We start from the raw sequence: 19,576 nt of genomic DNA on the forward strand, positions 1-19,576 counted from the left end.
TGGTTATCTAAACATTTTTCAAATACAGATAACATGATGTCCAACATTTTGGACATGAAGCCATGGGTGGCCAGGTCCACAGCTTCCACTCTTTCCTTGATGGCTGCTATGGCTCTCCTCAGGTGGGACCTGTAATGAATATATAATGGCTGTGAGAAGCATTGTACACCAAACACGTCTGTCCATAGACCCGGGGCAAGGAATTTAGTGATTTGTGCATGTTGTATACTCTGTGTATGTGTGCGTGCATGTGTGTGAAAGTCTTTGCACCATTTATAAACAGATTAAACTGAAAACTCATAATAATACACTTTCCTCCTGTTCAATTTCTCCATTGACTCCCATAGTGAATTGTATTTTTGCATATAGTGGTAGGAGGGTGATGATTTACTTTTTCTTTGAAATTTCAGGGACTGGATTTGAATGCCATCCACTATTTAAGCATTTATTCTATGCCGTGCTCAGTTATTCTCAAGCAAAGTCAACGCTACACCCTAAAAATCACACTGTATATGATGAGAGAAGATGTATGGTAGACAGCCAATATTAGATTTGTTGGCATGAAAGGTAGACTAAAGAATTGACAGGAAATTATTGTCCAAACCTCCTAACTAAAAACTAAAGATTAAGTCAAATATAAAATGTCAGTCAGATATAAAATGTTTGCCAGTTATGCCATCAACCATTTCAGATGTATAATCTCATGAGTTTGAGATTACATTGTAAAGAGAAGACGCCAGGATATTGTTTATTGTCACATCGGGTTAATAATGAAAGTGGATATTTTTTAACGAGTGTACATAATGTACAATGAGCTAGAAGCATACCGGAACTCCGACAACCTCCCCAGAGTCATCACCTCATCCTTGGCCTCAGGAATGACATGGAGACCTTGAAAGGGAAGATGGGCTCGCACCAGGCCAGCGAGGCTCTCGCATAATGCATCTACCTCTTCTGATGAAAAAAAGAATTGTAAAAATAAATATTAAGTCTTCACCTTAATGATTCATGAAAATTATGAAGGGAAAAAAATGACAGCTTGCCTTCACAAAGCCGAGAAAATAGGGACATCTCAGCTGTAAACTGGGTGGGCTTAATCCCAGCTTCCTCCAGCTGGGCTTGCAGTTCCCGCCTTGTGTTATTATCTGTCCTTAGGTATGCTGCTAGGGATGAAAATGACATGTATTCTGGGGGACCTACCCGGCGCTCCAGTTCCTCCACTGTGATTTTGCACCTGTGTGGAAAAATATGATCACATCACAATACATCAGGGACAATGCAGTATGCCAAATGAGAAACATGAACAGTTCTACAATGATGGCAATAGCACCAGTACTCACTAATACATTGGCTATATGTTCGCTAATACTCTGACTGCGCCAAGTCTGTCTATTTCTCTGCCATCATCAATGACTCCAGCGTAACCCCCAAACCCCCTTCTACAATGTAAACACCATCCTCAAGTCCTGTGCCGGCACCCTCTCCACCCGAATAATTCAACTCATTCCTACAATTTTTTGCAGACAAAAATCACAGCTATTATTCCATCACTGTCCCCTGTGCCTGAACCAGAAGCCTCTATTCCTGCCCCTTTCTTCTCCATCCCTCTTGACCTTCCTACCCCCACAACGCCACCTCTCCTGTTCACCCCAGCTGCCCCCCTCCCTCATATCCAAACTCGGATCAGTTTATCCAAACCCATAGCCCTTACCTCACCAACCTCTTCAACTCCTCTCTGTCCAATGGGACTGTCCCCTCTGCCTTCAAAACTGCCGCCGTCAACCCAATCATGAAGAAACCTGGTCTTGATCAATCCTGCCTCAAACAATACCAGCCAATCTCCAATTCCCCCTTCCTCTCAAAAATCCTGGGATGCCTTGTTGCCACACAACTCCAAACTCACCTTCTCTCCCATAATCCATTTGAACCTCTTCAGTCGGGCATCCATCCACACCACAGCACTGAAACTGCCCTCCTCAAAGTCCTCAATGACCTCCTTACCTCTACCCCCAACCCAGACTCACGGGAGCCCTCAATACTCATTCTCATGCTCACTAGACTCAAAGACTTCAGTATCAAAGGCAGTGCACTCAGCTGTCTCTGGTCATACCTCTCTAACAGATCACGCTTAATTTCCAGACACAACCACTCCTCTGACACATCCAGTCACACAAGTTTCCGCACTTGGCCCACTCCTTTTCATCATGTACATCCTCCCTCTTGGCCAGCTTCTCCACCATTTTAACCTGGACTTCCACTGCTATGCCAATGACACCCAGATATACCTCAGCACCAAATACCCCACAATAAACCCCTCTCTCACACTGGCTCCTGCCAGTCTGCAATAAAATCTGAATGCAACAAAATTACTTCAAACTCAACAATGACAAAACTTAATACCTCATCAGCTCCAAGTCCACCCTCAGCAGAATCAACGACCCCACAGTCACCATTGACAGCACCACTCTCTTCCTCTTCCCAGCCATGCAACCATGGCATGATTCTCAACCCCACCCTTTCTCTTGACCCTCATCTGCCAAATCCTCCTTCTACAGTACCACCTTTGCTCAAACACTGATTCACACCCGAAGTTCCTCCCGTCTTGACTACTGCAACTCACTCCTCTACAGCATTAACGATAGCTCCATCAATTAACTCCGAATGGTCCAGAACGCATCTGCCTGACTTCTAATCCACACCAATCCTGTCACATCACCCCAATCCTAAAAGACCTCAACTGGCTTCCTGTCTTCCCCCACGCGAATTGCAAAATCCTGGTCCTCACCTACAAAGCCCCTCACCAACTGGCACCCCCATATCTCACAGACTTCTCCCCCTACCAACCCTCCTGGTGCCTCTGATTTACTTCAGCCTGCCTTAACTACCCCCAAGTTTTAGGGGCAGAGCCTTCTCCAAGGCAATTCCCATGCTCTGGAACTCCCTCACCCAAGACATTAGAGACCCAGAGTCTCTCTCAATTTTCAGATCCTGCCTTATTACCCATCTCTTCTCCACTGCCTTCTTTTAGCCCCCCTCCCCCCATCCATCCTTGTGTTTGTGTGATGCTTGTCTATTTGTCTCACTACTCCCGTCCCTTAGTGTAAACTGACTTTAAGTTCTAAGTGCTATAGAAATATAATTTATTATTTTTATCATTATTACTAGTATGCTAGTGACAGTAGTGATATTAAATGGCAAGCTCAGAATTTTGGCCCCCCAAGCCCATTTCCTACATACCAAGTCAAGTCAATTTTATATGTATAGCCCAATATCACAAATTACAAATTTGCCTCAAGGATGATGTTGCCGATTGATAGAATCCCTTCTCTGCACAATCCATGCTTTTTCATTTTGGATACCGGCAGCTCCGGCTAGTTAGCCACAAAACTAATGCAAAGTCAATGGGACCATATTCCAGTCAAGAAATAAATGCTGAAACCTATTTTGGATGCACTGTTTGGAGTTTAAACAGACTGGAGCGTGGCCCCATTGATTTTGCATTAGTTTTGTAACCAACTAACCAGAGCTGCGGTGTATACAGTATGAAGGACAGCATGGAATGTGCAGAAAAAGGACTCTACTGATCGACAATATCATTGGTAAGTAGTAAATAGTGCTAGAGGTCTAAAATTCCGAACTTAGCCTTTAATATCAAAATACTATTTGACAATTCATACCTTTTCTTTTTCCCACCAGATGACAGAGGGAGTATGCTCCAAATTTCTTTGAAAATCTTTGGTGTGGAGGTGGCAGGAGTTGCTTTTGGAGCATGCTGGGTGGAGAAAGAGCAGGGTTTGATAGGTATAGGAGTGTGCTGGGTTGAGGAAGAGGAGGGATTGATAGGTGGAGGAGTGTGCTGGGTAGAGAGAGTGGAGTGGGTGAGGACTGTGTGTGAGGTGGTGACAGTGGTGCTGGTAGTGGTAGCAGTGTTGTTGTTGCTGGTGGCAATCGTGGCGTTGGTGGCAGTGGAAGTGGCAGTGAGGTTGGTTGTAATAAGAAGCTGAGGGTGAATTTGGGCAAAATTGGTGCGTGGTGTGTGGCGTGATCTCAACAATCCCCGCGTGCGGGAATTGTTGAAATCATGTCCAGAGTGCTTGTTCATTAGGCGCACAATGCAGGTGTTGAAGGTGTTTTTGCTCACAAATGTAAATGAGACATAGGCCCCACAACTCTTCGCCCTTGTGGTTGTTGGATCTCTGCTTGACCTCCCTTTACATTTATTAGCTTTTTCACAACGCCACTGGATCTGGTCTGCTCCCCTTCTTTTCACCGATGAGAATTTTCCAACTCCATTATTTTCCAATTCCACCAAGTGTCTTGACATGAACTCATCCCAAGTCTCATTGGGGGGTATGATGTGTACTGTCCTTTTAACATCTGGATGGGGTTCTTTGCGGAGAGAGCTTTCTAACGACTGCAGCCAGTAAGACTCCATTTCACTGAAATACAAATGAAATTAGTCAAATAATCATTTAACAACCATGACATAATTTAACAGGAACACTATCCAGAGGGAATGATGAGGCATTTTAGTTCACATAATTTAAAAGGAACACTACCCAATTAGAATGATAAGGCATTTAATTCATTCCGTACTGCTGTATTGGACAGTTGAGTGTGGTGTGTCATGGTGAGAGAAAGACAGCATGCGACATTTGACAAAACAGTATGAGCTAATTCAAACTGCAATAGTCTGTCTTGGAGAGAGAGCATCTATTGAAAATTTAAACTTATGATCTTAATTGACAAAAAAGTACAATCATCAACCAGCAAAACCTACAATTTGTTGTGTCAAACAGACAGTATGGTATCTACTGGTGATGAACAGAAAAACTTAGTCAAATTGATTGCCTAATTGATATTAGTAGTTACCTGTGATAACTACAATAATCAGTCTGAAAGATAGTTTATAATATTAGTTACCAGTGATAATTGCACTAACCATTCTGAGAGAAAGATACTTGATATTATTAGCTACCAGTGATAACAGCACAAACATTTGTGAAAGAAACAGCCTACATGCAGGGGTGGGCAATCTTATCCAGAAAGGGCCAGTGTGGGTGGAGGTTTTTGTTCCGACCGAGCAGTTACACACCTGATCCAACTAGTCAACAAGTAGAGTCTTCGCTGAGGAACTTGATTAGGAGATGTGTAATTGCTTGGTTGGAGCAAAAACCTTCACCCACACTGGCCATTTCTGGATAAGATTGCCCACCCTTGGCCTATAGGATAACTAATATTGCTACCTACCAAAGACAATAACCTTTCTAACAGAAAGATGGTCGATCTTGTTAGTTTCCAGTACAAATGCACTATCCTACAGTTGACATTAGCCACAAGTGATAAATACACAAGCCTGATAGAAATAGTTGATATTATTAGCAACAAGAGATAAATGCACTAGCTTTTCTGAGAGAAATAAAGTTGATATTATTAGCTTCAACTGATAAATGCACTAGCAGTTGATATTAGCTATGAGTGATAAATGCACTAGACTTTCTGACAGAAATGCAGTTGATATTATTTGCGACCAGTGATACATGCACTGGCCTTTGACAGAAATACAGTGGAGACTAGCTACAAGTGATTAATGCACTAGCTTTTCTGAGAGAAAGCACATATTATTAGCAAACAAGTGATAAATGCACTAGCCTTTCTGACAGAAAGTAGAAATTATTCACAAGTGATAATTGCACTAACCTTTCTGATAGAATTATTTTACTAGCTGCCAGTGATGAAACACGTAATTCAGCAGACTGGTCGAAAATGTTCAACTTAAATAGCCTTCAACTGCTGAGGGGCTAACGTCAATGTTAATTTAGTATTTTCTACAAAAATGTAGCTAGCAAGCTAACATTAGCAAGTAAGCTTGTTAACTTTTAATACTTAGATGTTGGTTTCTCTTAAGTGATAACAGCTAGAGTAGCTTAGCTACACGGCAACCAATAAGTAGTTTGCATTTAATTAAACAGTATAACGTCAATAACTTTAATACTTACCAATGGAGCAAGATCGGGAGCGGGATTAGTGTCCAAGTGAAAACGGATTCGTTTGTGTGGAAAGAGAAAACGGCTCGTAATTGGCTAAAGCCTTGTTTGATTCTATTGGCTGGTGGAAGAACGAGCTTCTGGCAGAAAGCCCTGAAGGCAAACTTCTCTCGCGTGCAGAGCTCACCGATATCGGCAGAAACGAGCCGCGACCACCACCGGGCAACGACAGGAGCTTGTCACCGAAAATACCGCCCTTCACGGGCCTCCATACCCAGTATGCCTTGCGGTCCGAAGATTACCGAGCACCCCCGACGCCGAACATGACGTAATTTCCCCCGGGAAATCTGAGCTGTGTTGGGAAGAGATTTATCTATGAGACGCAGTTTTAATTACGATAATAATAACAGCAACAACAAAATGGACATTTGTGTTATGATTTTTAAATTAACCATCAGTCAAAGGAAATTAAAAGCCTTTAGTCTACGAGACCGGTCTCTTGAGGGAGCTCTAGCCAGCTCACAGTGGGATCTGTGAGGCTGACTAACAAGTCTCGTCGCCAGTTTGTGGAACTTCTCAATTCCGAAAATGTTGGAGCAAATGTTCGATTCGACATCAATTTTAGTAAAACTGACAATATTCAAAATCGACACTTTATTTCTCGCGTCAAAAATTCTCAAGTGAATTCAATGAAGAAATAGAACTAAAAATTTTAATCACCCGAGGGCCGAGCACTAAAGCAGCAGAGGAACATGCCAACAACGTAAGTTTTTTTTCTCGTACACTATTTCGTCATTAAATTTTGAGGCTATAAATCAGCTGTGCAGATTTCGAATAACGGCAGTTTCAAGAAAATTTGCTGGCGACCAGCAGGTCAGTCACGCTCACAGACCCCCCCCCCCCGAGATCGCTGGAGCTCACTCAAGAGACCGGTCTCGTATACAAGAGGCTTTTCATTCCTTGTTGACTGATGGTTTGTTTACATATCATAACAAAAATGTCCATTATAAAACGGACATTAAAAAACGGAACCTGTGATTACCTGCCTTGTTCGGTTGTGGGGTGTTTTAGATTATTATTATTATTATTGTTGTTATTATAGATCAAGTCTCTTATAAAGATATAGTCTCTTGCCAAGTCAGTCAGAATTGCCGGGGAAATTAACGCCAAATTCGGCGTCGGGGGTGCTCCGCAGCGCATACTGGGTACGGAGGCTCAGCAAGGGCATCTTCCGAGCTCAACGGTATCGGCGGAAGTGAGTTGTGACCCGGTTAGTTAATCCCGGAAGACTGGTGGGAGCGACGATGCTGCGCTAATTCGGCTAGGTAAATATTCTGAAAAAAAAACCTCTGTTGTATTTCTTTATAGGCACAGTAAGAATGGATTTGTATTAAACGTTGCAAATTGCTGTAACTACAGCTACATTTTCGGTTTTTTATATGAATTGCAAACAAGGAATGCCCAATGAACCAGCTAACGCTAACTTGCTAAGACCAAACATACTTGTTTTTAATGTAGCTACTTTACTTTAACGTTTAGCTTATGCAGCTGCCGACAACAGCTGGTTGGCTGGCTGTTTCTGTAGCTGGTTTATCATACAGAGAAAATACAAACATACATCTGTCTACCCAAATGTAATGCATTAGTTTCTTGCTTCGAAGCAAATGTAGATCATATTGTGTTCTTGTAGCTAACGAGACGCCCCCTCCATCCCGTGATTGCTTATCGCTGTGCTACAGTTTTAATCAACATCTTGCTAGAATTTCTATAACTCCATCGAGTTTGTCTAATCTTGTTTGGCTTTTGAATGAGGACGAAAGAGTGATCGTTCAAGAAACCAAAAACTGCTAGACAGCGATCAGAAGTTATTAAAGAGTCAAATTGATCCTCTTTGTGTAATGTTGGTAAACTACTACTTCATCTAAGTGGCCTTTGGTTAGGCTTCAGTTGACAGGGAGAAGGTCATGATCAAAAAATGTGGTAGTTGTTTTGCAGTTGCTCATGATCAGTCAATCAAGTTGCATGATAAGTAGTGCTGAAATGATTAGTAAATTAATCACTTAGTTGACAGAACACTGATCATTATAATTTTGGTAAGTGATTAATCATTTTACACACACATCGAGTACAAATGCAAGCATTTGCTGGTTACAGCTTCATAAATGTCAAGATTTGCTTGCCTTTTTCTGATTCATGTCATGATAAATTGAATACTTTAGGTTTTTTGGGGGGGGGGATTTCCCCCCTTTTTCTCCCCAATTGTACTTGGCCAATTACCCCACTCTTCGCTGCTCCACCCCCTCTGCCGATCCGGGGAGGGCTGCAGACTACCACATGCCTCCTCCAATACATGTGTTCGCCAGGGGGAACGTAGCGCTTGGGAGGATCAGGCTATCCGCTATCTCCCCCCTCCCCGGATGCCCTACTTTAGGGTTTTTTAGTTGTAAGGCACCACTCTGGGATCTTGTAATGGGCATCTGTCATTATTTTTTGACATTATATAGACAAATATATGAATCAATTAAACAATCTATAGATGAATCGATCATGAAAATGACCATCATTTGCAGCCCTAATGATAAATGTCAACTGAAACCAACTTCTAGTGAAATTGCTTATCATTATGACTGTCATGTTATGTGAAAGTTGCCAGTTGTGTAATCAAGTTAGAAAAAAAAAACAGCTTTGCCATCGCGTGAATTTGACTTTCATGAAATCAAATGTTTTCCTTCAATAAAGGGTGGCACGGGGGCCCAGTGGTTAGCACTGTTGCCTCAGCAAGAAGGTCCTGGGTTCGAACCCCAGGGTTGTCCAACATTGGGTGTCATCCCAGGTCGTCCTCTGTGTGGAGTTTGCATGTTTTCTCCATGTCTGCAGTGGGTTTTCTCTGGGTGCTCTGGTTTTCCTCACCATCAAAAGAAACCTGCATGTTAGGGTTAATACTCCTGTCTGTGCCCCTGACCAAGGCAATGGGAAAAGAACTGGAGTTGGTCCCTGGGCGCAGTATCAAGGCGGCAGCCCACTGCTCCTAGCTACACAGATCAGAGCTAGGATGGGTTAATTTGCAGTAACTGAATTTCCCCAGGGCATTAATAAAGGAAACTTAATTAAAAACTTAATAATTAATAAATAATAATTTTAAAAGTAATAAATTAAATGAGAATAAAGCTATAACAGAAAGCAAGAAAAACATTTTATGAATGTATTTTCAATGGCATTCTAAAGCTCGAAGAATCAAAGTATCTGCCCCTTTTTTGTACTTTGTTCTATTGTGGTCATAAAAAAATGCACGTCTTGTAGTTATATTGGTAGCTTATTTCAAATCAATATTACTCTGACCTTTGGTGCCTCTTCATTTCCTTAAAGTCTTTTTCAGGTACTGCTCTCATTCTTCACTAGATGTCTGGACTTGTTCTTTCACTATGTTCAGACTTGTCATATAGTATTCTCATCTTCGTCCCAGGTGGAGTGCCCTGTCTCACTACAGGAATGCCCGGTCGAGACCATGAGGAGCTTTGGGGGAGCCTTCCCGCCATCGCCTCCTTGAATGCATCCTACTCGACCTCACTATCCTTCACCTCCCCAAACATGCTCCTACCACCTGGGAAGCGCAAGGCCATCTCTGACGTCCGCCGCACCTTCTGTCTTTTTGTCACGTTTGATCTACTCTTCATTTCCCTCCTCTGGATTATTGAGCTGAATGTGAGTGAGTTAGGGTCAAGAGATCAAAGTTTTTTTTTTTTTATTACAGTAGTTTTTATTCAAGCCCTGTGTGATGGTCTGGCGGCCTGTCCAGGGTGTCTCCCTGCCTGTCACCCAATGACTGCTGGAATAGGCTCCAGCATTCCCGTGACCCTGACAGCAGGATAAGCGGTTTGGATAAATGAATGGATGGATAGTTTTTATTCTTGGGTTTTGATCTGAAGTGTTGTGCTGTTCGCTCTGCCACCTCAAATCCAGTGATTGTAACTGTTACAGAGCTTTTCATTCTGCTTCTCCCCCTGCTAAGATCTCGATCTCCAGCACTATCTGGGAGAACCTGAAGACGGAGGTCGTCCATTACAACTTCAGGTCTTCCTTTTTTGACATCTTTGTGAGTGCATAAGTTAAAGCTTGCCATGTATTTGGGTCCATTGTAGAATACCAATCCATGACCGGTAATCTTGTTTGAAATGCTCTTAGCAATTAGTTTTCTGTCAGTTCTTTGGCAGATAATTATGTTGATATATATGTGTGTGTGTATATATACATATAATACAGTCACTTATTGTTTAGTAAAAAGGTAGAAAAGTACAGTAAATTAAAACATAAAATATCAGAAAAGAAACGCAATTACTTAAAATGTTAATTGTTAAAAGTGAAATTACTTTTCAGTATTCTATTTAAAGAAGATAGAATATGGAGATTTAAAGCTAAAATCCTGAAGATTTACATGTAAATATGTCCTTTTTGATACTTTCTGTTGTTGTTTTAATTAAGACAATAATAGCCAATTCACAAATATGCAGATCATCAGCGCTTTTGCCCTTATTCATTTTAATGTTTACTGTCAGGTTGGACTTCCTCTGAAAAAATGGTACAATGTATAGTGGTTTACATGTTCACTAACTATGGAAGAATAGCACAGGTAGTGAAGAAGATTCAGCATTATTGTGACTAACAGATATGGTAGCTGAAACTGAAAGAGCACGTTTACCAAAAGATAATACATAACCAATAACTTAACTTCTGGTTTAACCGTCTAGTTGGCAGTGTCGAATGTGCTGACACAATAGCACTGGAAAGTCTGACCCCTTTTCCATTGCAAGACATACAAGGCTTAGCGTTTTCGGTTTTTACTGATTTTCACTGAAAAATACCTAGATTTTTCATCCGGATTTTATGTTTCCATGGATCCAAAAGTTGTTCCTGTTCATGTGAGGTTATGTAACAGTGTTCTCTTGTGACGAAATTCGGCAAGCTGGATGACTTTGAAAAATAAAAACCAAAAACACTGAGCCTTGAAGATGTAATGGTTCTTAGCATGGAAAGCAGCCATCCCAGTGTCATTTCCATTAGCACACAATTTGGCATGGAATGGTTCCAAACCAAGCTCATTCTTGGATTTTTGGCACAGTCTGATAACTGTGCTCAATATGGTCAGATTGTGCTGATGAGAGGATGATCTTCAGGACTGTAGCTTTTAACTGCTTGTATTTCCTCAGCTAAATTGTGTCAGAGTTGTTAAGGGACCCTAACAGCAAAAGCTCAACAGCTTCTGACTTGAATGTGGACTTGGGAACAGTCAAAAGACCTTTACTAACATGAAGAGAAAGAAGCTCCATACTTTAGGCAGAGGCAAAGACATTTCCAACGTTGTTGTAAGAAATTCATTGAATTCCCAAAATCACTTCTAAATTCAAATACAAGTCATTGTAAACCTACTAAAATTTAAGTTTGTCATTTGTTTTGCTGAATATGAGACTGGTGATTGATCTATTGGCCTATTTTATTCTTCAATCCAGCTACAAGGACTTTTTCACTCATTATTATCAGCCTCAATTTACGTTTTTGTGTATTTTAAAGCCGCTACAATGACTTTTTCACTCGTTATTTGTCAGCCTCAGTTTAACTTTGATGTCTGTGTATGATCGACATAAATTGAGTCCATCAGCCAGAAGATTAGCTATTGCTAATGATTCCAAATATTTGTCTCCTTGTCAGATTTCCCACGAAATCTGAAAAAAAAAAACAATTCATGGCACACAGCTGGGATACATTGCCACAATTAGATACTTTACCTCATCACTGTATATTTCATAGTCCCTTGTTTTTTCAAAAGACTACTACATCTCTCATGCTCTGCTTCAAAACAAATGCAAAACCTATCAGATGGTGAACGTAAAAATAGACAAGATGTTTACAAGAATGTTGAAAAGAGGTTGTACTTTTGCGAAATTAGTGTTCTTCCACGAAACACTACCATATTTGTCCTCGGGGATATACAAAGTCAACAAAAATTTCAAAATTTCTTGAAACAGCTATAAAGGAGAACATGTTGGCTGCATACATTAGCCATAAAAAACATTCTACTTTATATTGTTTCTCTGCAAATAAATTATCATGTTAAATGCCATCTGTTATTGAGCAGTCTAGATTGCATTGTGCTTCCATTTGTAGAAACAAAGTAGAAAAATATTAAGGAAGTTAACAGGTCCTGCTCACATTACGACATCACAAAATATCCCGGGGTCATTTTCTGGTTATGTTTTCTCTCACAGCTCCTTGCGGTGTTCCGTTTTCTGTGTCTGCAAGTGGGTTATGCTGCGCTGCGTCTGAGGCATCGGTGGGTTATTGCGGTAAGAGTGCACTGAGGACAGAGGGACACAAAAGCTGGACAACAAACTCCCATTTTGAGAAGTAGACTGGAATTGTAGTCATGTGATGGACCTCCTCTTACTCCCCTTACAGATCACCACACTAGTCAGCAGTGTCTTCCTTGTCATCAAGGTCATCCTGTCCAATGTGAGTTTGCCCCTCTTTCTCCCACTGTGTTGTTCAGAGGGCCATTCTAAATCTTTTTTCAATTCTTAATTTTTCCCCATAACTGTGATTTTTGCAATTAATATATTGAGTTACTTGATGGAAACTACACAAAAAAGTTCAAGATAGCTGTCATTTCAACTGTATTTGAACTTATTTTAGTAGCATCACTCCTTGATTAATATCAATGACATTTATACAGTTCTCCTAATGCTTCGTCTTCAAAAATAGCAAAGCAAACCTGCATGAAATGATGCTGCTGCCCCAGATTTGTTGACCAAAAGTATTCGTTAGCAAAAACAAACACAATTCCTGTTAAAAATGAACTGACTATTGTAAGTTGTGCGTCACACTCCCCATTGACAGTACACTACTAGTTCATGTTTGTTGGCAGAAACTGCTAAGCGCCACTGCTTTTATTTAGCTGAACCCAATAAATCCACTGAGTGAATCAACACGTGGTATTAAGGCCATGTGAATACTTCTCCACTATTAGATAATGAGTGGAACACTGCAAAATAATATTCTGTTTTTCCCAGCCAAGTGCAGTTCATGGGTTACCCTATTTACCAAGGAACAGTTTTCCAAAGTTGAATTACATGGTGCTAAAAAAATGTTTTTAGTCAGTTTTTTAATGGTCTTGTTGGGTACACCACTGTAGAATCTCTTCAAAGCAGTTGAGGTTTGCAGAACTTTTACTAACTGCAGGTTAAAACGCTGGCCCTTTCATGCAGAAATGCTTTTTAGTTTGGCTGATGTTGTGGCCATAATGGGACTTCCAAAGTATGACCTGTAATGCTTATCAGTTGATTCTTTGTGACACTTTTCAGTTTTAAACCTTGTACATGCTTGTTTTCTGATTAAAGCTGAGGTAGGTAGTTTTTTTATAGCGTTATTGGGCAAAAATCCCATTATAATCAGCATATTGTAATTGAAGAGAGAAAACTAGACTTCTACTCCTCCTCTAGGCTCTGTATTCAGGCTTTAAAAAAAAATCTAGCCCGAGACAGAAGATTTTAGCCAATCACGGGTCATTTTAGAGAGGATGTTCCTATTGGCTGTTCTACAAATGCAGATGCACATGTATGTGATCAATTCATGTCCACCCTGCCCTGCCAGTCGCTTGTGGTTGTAACACTAATCCTAAAAATCAACAAGACCAACTTGAAATGGCTGCCCACACATGAACACTAGTGTAACTAATATTGTTCATGTAAACCAGTGTATCTCAACCTTTTTGGGGTCCTGGACCCCCTGCGTATTTTTGATCTACCCTGAGGACCCCTCCACCTGATCTTGCAGGAGGGGGGTTGCAATTTGATAGAAACAGTAGAAACTGCATTTTAAATTGCATTATAGCATTTATTCTCTCTTTGGGGCAAAAATAAGAGCTTTCAGTTGTAACTTAGATATAGTTAACAAAACAGAATTCTTATGCAGTAACTTTCAGATATATGTAACAAAACAGAATATGTATTCAGTAACTTTCAAATATATGTAACAACAGAATTTTTATGCAGTAACTTTTAACAATGCAAACGGGAGCGAGATCTCTTATTAAAATACAATAAATTACACTTGTGAAACAGATGTAATTAGAGAAAAAAGTCCTGTTACCCTTTTGGTTTAGGTAGATAAAGGTCTCAGTCACATTTGAGTAAAATAATCCTATTTCTATAAATGTCATAGGATCTTTTTTTTAAAGATATTTTATTTTCACGGACCCCTTGCAATTAAACCACGGACCACTAGGGGTCCGCGGACCCCCGGTTGAGAAACACTGATGTAAACAATGTTAGTGTAACTAAGAGATTCACTGAAAAAAAAGGAATGTTTACATGGAGAGATTATCAACTATGATACAAGTTTCACAAATCTCACTTTGACATTTCCTGGTTGTACACGAGTATAAGGGGCTGAAGAGCGATGCGGATGTCATTTAGTGGGAGGGACTTAGCGGAGTGATACGAGGCAGCATGGAGAGAGGGGGAAGGATTTGCTTTGGAATGTTCAGTGTTACTGCAACATTAAATTTACACTAAATTGGCCATTTTGGGACACTCAATGATTTTATGGCAACTTCAGTGTTAGTAAATCAATTCTGAAGTTATTTTTGCAAAAAGTTGACAGCTGGAGGAATCTGTTTTTGTCAAACAAATGACAGGTAAATAAGTAAATACATAAATACCAAATAGATTGTAATTTGTTAATAAAGTTTAATTTTATTTTACTTGTATATTAAGTTGTTTTTACATGATCAAAACAACTCAACATAAGTTTGATGGATGTTGCCGGCAATGCACAATAGAAAGTGCAGTTATCTGTTTTTGCAAAACAACTTTTGTGTGTGTGTGTTCATATATATGTGTGTGCGTCTGTTGTTGTGACCTGGAGACATCTTCCGCCAGATCTGCCATTGAAGTCTTTGTTGGATTGCACTTTGTTTGGAACCTCCCACTTGACCTGTCCGTCTTGGGTGACTCTACCAGGAGCCAAGCTCCAGACGGCATAGCTCTTGGAATCATTCGTACACGCGAGCTTCTCCACCACGGCAAGGTGGTGATCCAGGAGAAGCCTCAGAAATAGTCAAACTCTTACTTCATACTTGGAGAGATGTCTATGGCCCACCCTGTACAGTGACAATGGTGGGAAATTTAACAATGAAAAAACAAAAGACATGGCAAACAATTTGCATAAAGAAACCAAGGCAACAGCTGGCTACAGTTATTGGAATAATGAACTACCAGAGAGAGACGATCAAACGCTCACCAAAACTGTACGGAAGTTAAAACAAGACAACGGACGTGAAAGAAATTTGAATCAGTTCGTCTGGATTTCTTACCTGGATTATTGAGCATGCATCAAGACAAGACAACAGATGTGCCTGGCAAACTGCCCTGGACTGAGTGGTCATGACTAAGAACATTATGCACGCCATCCATGGATACAGCTCATGTCAATCAGTATTTGGACGAAATCCCAATCTCCACTTTGTTCTAGTTGGTAGGCCACCTGCTGTAGAGGGATATATACAGGAGTGCGCACAACTTTTTTGGTCTGGTTCTCAAAGGAGCATCTGTAAATGTTGTTTAGTACTCAGTCTTTACGCGGCATGGTTATCCTACGAGCTGTTATCATCACTACCTTCCTGACTGCTCTCCTCACTATCTTCCTCTCTTTCAAACATGGCAGATGACGATGTAGGTCTACTTCTTTCTCCCTGGTTGTATCTGCGATTAACTGTTTGCATCCATAATTCGTCAGCTGGCTTCAGGTCAAAAGTCTCTGTTGTCATCTTAGACAAGTGGATGTGTATCAGGGATGAGAGGTGAGAGTCTGACAGGCAGGATCTGTACTTGTTTTTTATTATACTGAGGTATGAAAATCCCCTCTCACATGCAACACTGCTCAAGGGCAGTGTAAGGGACAACAGAAGGATTTTATGAATGTTGGGGTAACTGTCTGGATTATTTATCTTCACTGTGTTGACCAAGTCATACACAGAGGAGGCTGCCAAACCCTTTCCTGCTTGCTTTAAACACATCCGTTCTGTTAGAGTGGAGTCTCTGCCAACAGACAAACTGGCCTCTTATTTCTGGAGGATGTTAGTAAGTGTTGTGTTGCCAAAACTGTGGAGGTCTTGCATTTCTTGAGGCTAAGTTGAAGGATCAAAAATTTAAAAAATGATCACTTGACTTAAAGGATTCATATCTGCTTTCAAACTCATGAATAAGACCTCTCTACATCAGCCGCGTCCCTGTCAGGATCAGCATTTTAAACAGTCTCTTTCCTGTGCTTGCCTTCACTGTCAAGCAATAGTGTCCACTGTTCAGAAGCTACCATGAGCTCATCTTTGCATTCACCAATAGTCAATTTATCTTGTTGGAACCTGAGGGAGGTGAGCTGTAAAATGTCTCCAGTGTCAAGCATGTTGGCTAGGAAACACTGAAAACGCTCTGTGTAGATGTTTTAGGTTACTGTCATCACTTGTAGTCACTTGAATTTGAATGGCAGATAATAGCCTCCATATTTTCAAGTCTCTTGCCTCCATGCAGACCATCTGATGTTGTGAAACTTAACCAAGTTTCACAAAGGCAATACCATTCTCATCACTTATCTTCTTTAGTTGTTTTGTTCTTTTTGTCTCCCGTAAATAAAAGCTCAGCAACTTGAGAACAGAGCGATTAAATGTCTCACAGTATGGTACCATGCGATCAGCCGACTTTGTGCAGTTCTTGAGGGTGTGGGCAGTACACGGACTATGCACAAGGGAATCCCTGATCGCCACCATCTGACGCAATTTGGGAACGACCCCATTGTAAACTCCAACGTTGACTGCTGTTCTGTCTGTACACACCAAGACCAACTTCGTCTTCCACTGATCCCCTAAACCACAAGTATGGAAGAGCTGCTCCAGACTGTTCACTATGTTCTGTGCCGCTCGGTTCGCACCCAAATAAATTAATCCAAGGAAGACTGAGGTAAACTCTTTGTAGTTAGACACAGACACAATGTACACAATGCCCTGCTCTACTTGTGTTATGTCTTCTGATCCATCAAAGAGGACACCCCAAAATTCAGCTGCCTTCAATTTTTCACTCAATTCTAAACTGATTGCAATGCTCTGCATGATGTGGGTCCCCCCTTCTCATGAATGATATGCACTCCCGACATTAACTCCAAGCCTCTTGAAAAGCTCAATATCCTCATATGAACGCATCGGGTGTGCATGTTTCACTTTGTGAAAGGCCAACAGAAGAATATTTGTCCTGCCACGTGTCAAGAGGGCAAGTGGATTTCTGATCCTAGCTATACCTGTTATCAATAGTTTGCACTTGTTCATGTGCTCTTTACTCTTCTCGTGCTTTTCAAAGCTGGATGACTGAACATTTTTGTCCCTGTATAAAAGGCACTGCATTTATCTGTGAGATTGGTGTTTTCACACCATATTTTGCATCACATCTCTGTGCAGTCATCATCTGTTTGGAGCCAGGCTACTTCCTGCTGCCACTTTTCCGCAAATACACATTTTTTATGTACAGGTTCTGTCTGGCATTTCTTTGGAGGTGGTGCAACACCGAAGTAATTACTTAATGTAGCCAGAGATGCTCACAAGTCGTTTTTTGCAAGTCTAAGTCAAGTCTAAAGTCTTTGAGCTAGAGTCCAAGTTAAGTCTCAAGTCTCTTATGGTTGTAATGAGCGTGCTATCAACTGCTGCATGCCATCCAATCTATTTAGAACACTGCATTGCTATAGCTAAGGAATTCAAAGCATGTACTGCATTATCATCACTCCTTATCTATTAGCATACAGTATCAACATTGATTAGTTGTTTGGTATATGAACACTTTAAAAAGGCTATTGCAATGCAATATTAAAATAACAATGAAAGCTTTACTTTAAAGTTAATAACTGTATTTTGCAACATTTTTGTTATTTTTTGTTCTGCACACAGGATACATGGTGTTGTTCGTCTGTGTTGAGCATCAATCAAAGGGCATCAATTATCAGTAATTTACTTATTGGCTGGATAGCACAACCTTCTCATGCTTAACATTTTTCAGTGTTTAGATCTTGAAGAAAAATTCTGAATTGAAAGTGAACTGACCCCAACCATGGTGCAACAAAAACTGATGACAAATAATCTGCCAAGAACAAAAATATTTAACAATAATAGATGATCATTGATCATGAAATAAATAAAAATAAAGCGATAAAGCCTGCAATAAGATCAGACTGGTTGACCTCTTAATGCACTAGGTATGGGCCACAAAACATGATTACATTTCAAATGGTTACATTTGAGAATGGTTACATTTTAAAAAGATCAAGCTTGACATTGTCATTGCACTAAGCCTGGCTCGGTGAAGCCGCATTAAAAGGCCTCCGTGACTAAATATCCTCTCCACTGGTGCACTGCTGGCAGGAACAGTGAGCACTCTCATAGCCACAAGATAGAGCCTTGCAAAGACCTTTACATGCCTTTTCCAGAAGTCCAGGCAGTCCACTTCTTCATCAGAGGACACCTGGATGTAGCGAATGGGCTCAGCCTTGACAGATGAGACATGGTCTACATTTCTTTTTTTGGATTTTCTCCCCAGTTGTATCTGGCCAATTACCCCACTCTTCTGAGCCATCCTGGTCGCTGCTCCACCACCTCCACCTCTGCCGATACGGGGAGGGCTGCAGACTACCACATGCCTCCTCCGATACACGTTCCTTATTTGTTGAGCACTTTCCCTACCACTGAGTGTTTCTTTTGACAACGTTTATATATATATTGTTAAGAAAAACGCAGCGGTAAGGAAAGTGCTCAACAAATAAGGAGCAAAATAATCCAGTTAGTCGAGTAAATTCTTTATGAGGTAGTGCAATCTTGTTTCATGCCATAAGCAATCATCAGCTCCATCCATCCATTATCCAAACCGCTTATCCTGCTGTCAGGGTCGCGGGGATGCTGGAGCCTATCCCAGCAGTCACTGGGTGGCAGGCAAGGAGACACCCTGGGCAGGCCACCATGTCATCACAGGGCGGAGTGACTGTAGCAGCATTTATTAATTTAAAAGCAGAAGGTTAAGTGACATCCAGTTTTTCACAGTAGCCAAGCAGGCCTCTGGGAGAAAGGGATTTTACAACAATTAAAGTTATTATATACATATATATATATATATACGTATAATTATTATTACTCAGATAAACAGTGCAAGTTTGGGATGACGTGGTTTCATCCTTCATCCAGCTGCTGTCCCAGAATGCCTTTGTCTACGTGCTGCCCATCACCTCATTTGTGGTGGCATGGCTGGAGACCTGGTTCCTTGACTTTAAGGTGCTCTCCCAGGAGGCTGACGATGAGAGAGGTGAGCCAAACGCATCCGTTAAGATAAATGTTCAGTCAACAAATATTTCTATCTTGTTTAAATTGTTGTCCATTTTTTAGCCTTTCTAGCAGCTGTGAACGCAGCATGTGAGCGTGCACCCATGATCTACCCCAGTGCTGTGTCGGACGGACAGTTCTACTCCCCCCCTGAATCCTTGGAAGGTAGTCGGTGTTAAAGAGATGGCTGTTA

At 41.0% G+C, this 19,576-nt stretch overlaps 2 protein-coding genes across 3 annotated transcripts in view; one reads left to right on the plus strand and one right to left on the minus strand.

Moving 5' to 3' along the window:
* Positions 1–993: 993 nt before the first annotated feature.
* On the minus strand, positions 994–6,241 carry LOC130119793 (uncharacterized). Its single transcript, XM_056288390.1, has 3 exons — positions 6,000–6,241; positions 3,678–4,439; positions 994–1,234 (listed from the first exon to the last, which is right to left on the minus strand). The coding sequence occupies exons 2-3, from the start codon at positions 4,433–4,435 to the stop codon at positions 994–996; spliced, it is 999 nt and encodes a 332-aa protein (XP_056144365.1). The 5' UTR covers positions 4,436–4,439; positions 6,000–6,241.
* Positions 6,242–7,234: 993 nt separating this feature from the next.
* The window catches only part of stard3 (StAR-related lipid transfer (START) domain containing 3), a 43,795-nt gene continuing 31,453 nt past the window's right edge, over positions 7,235–19,576 (plus strand). For both annotated transcript variants that reach the window (XR_008810839.1, XM_056287878.1), the window contains exons 1-7: positions 7,235–7,312; positions 9,451–9,689; positions 9,997–10,080; positions 12,248–12,325; positions 12,438–12,491; positions 19,249–19,366; positions 19,447–19,548. Coding sequence is in view for 1 of the 2 variants with exons in the window: in XM_056287878.1 (XP_056143853.1) it covers positions 9,477–9,689; positions 9,997–10,080; positions 12,248–12,325; positions 12,438–12,491; positions 19,249–19,366; positions 19,447–19,548 (649 nt within the window). In the remaining variant the exon portion in view is untranslated. The remainder of the gene's footprint in view (positions 7,313–9,450; positions 9,690–9,996; positions 10,081–12,247; positions 12,326–12,437; positions 12,492–19,248; positions 19,367–19,446; positions 19,549–19,576) is intronic.

The sequence above is a fragment of the Lampris incognitus genome, chromosome 10 (genome assembly GCF_029633865.1).
Source record: "Lampris incognitus isolate fLamInc1 chromosome 10, fLamInc1.hap2, whole genome shotgun sequence".
NCBI classification, from domain to species: domain Eukaryota; kingdom Metazoa; phylum Chordata; class Actinopteri; order Lampriformes; family Lampridae; genus Lampris; species Lampris incognitus.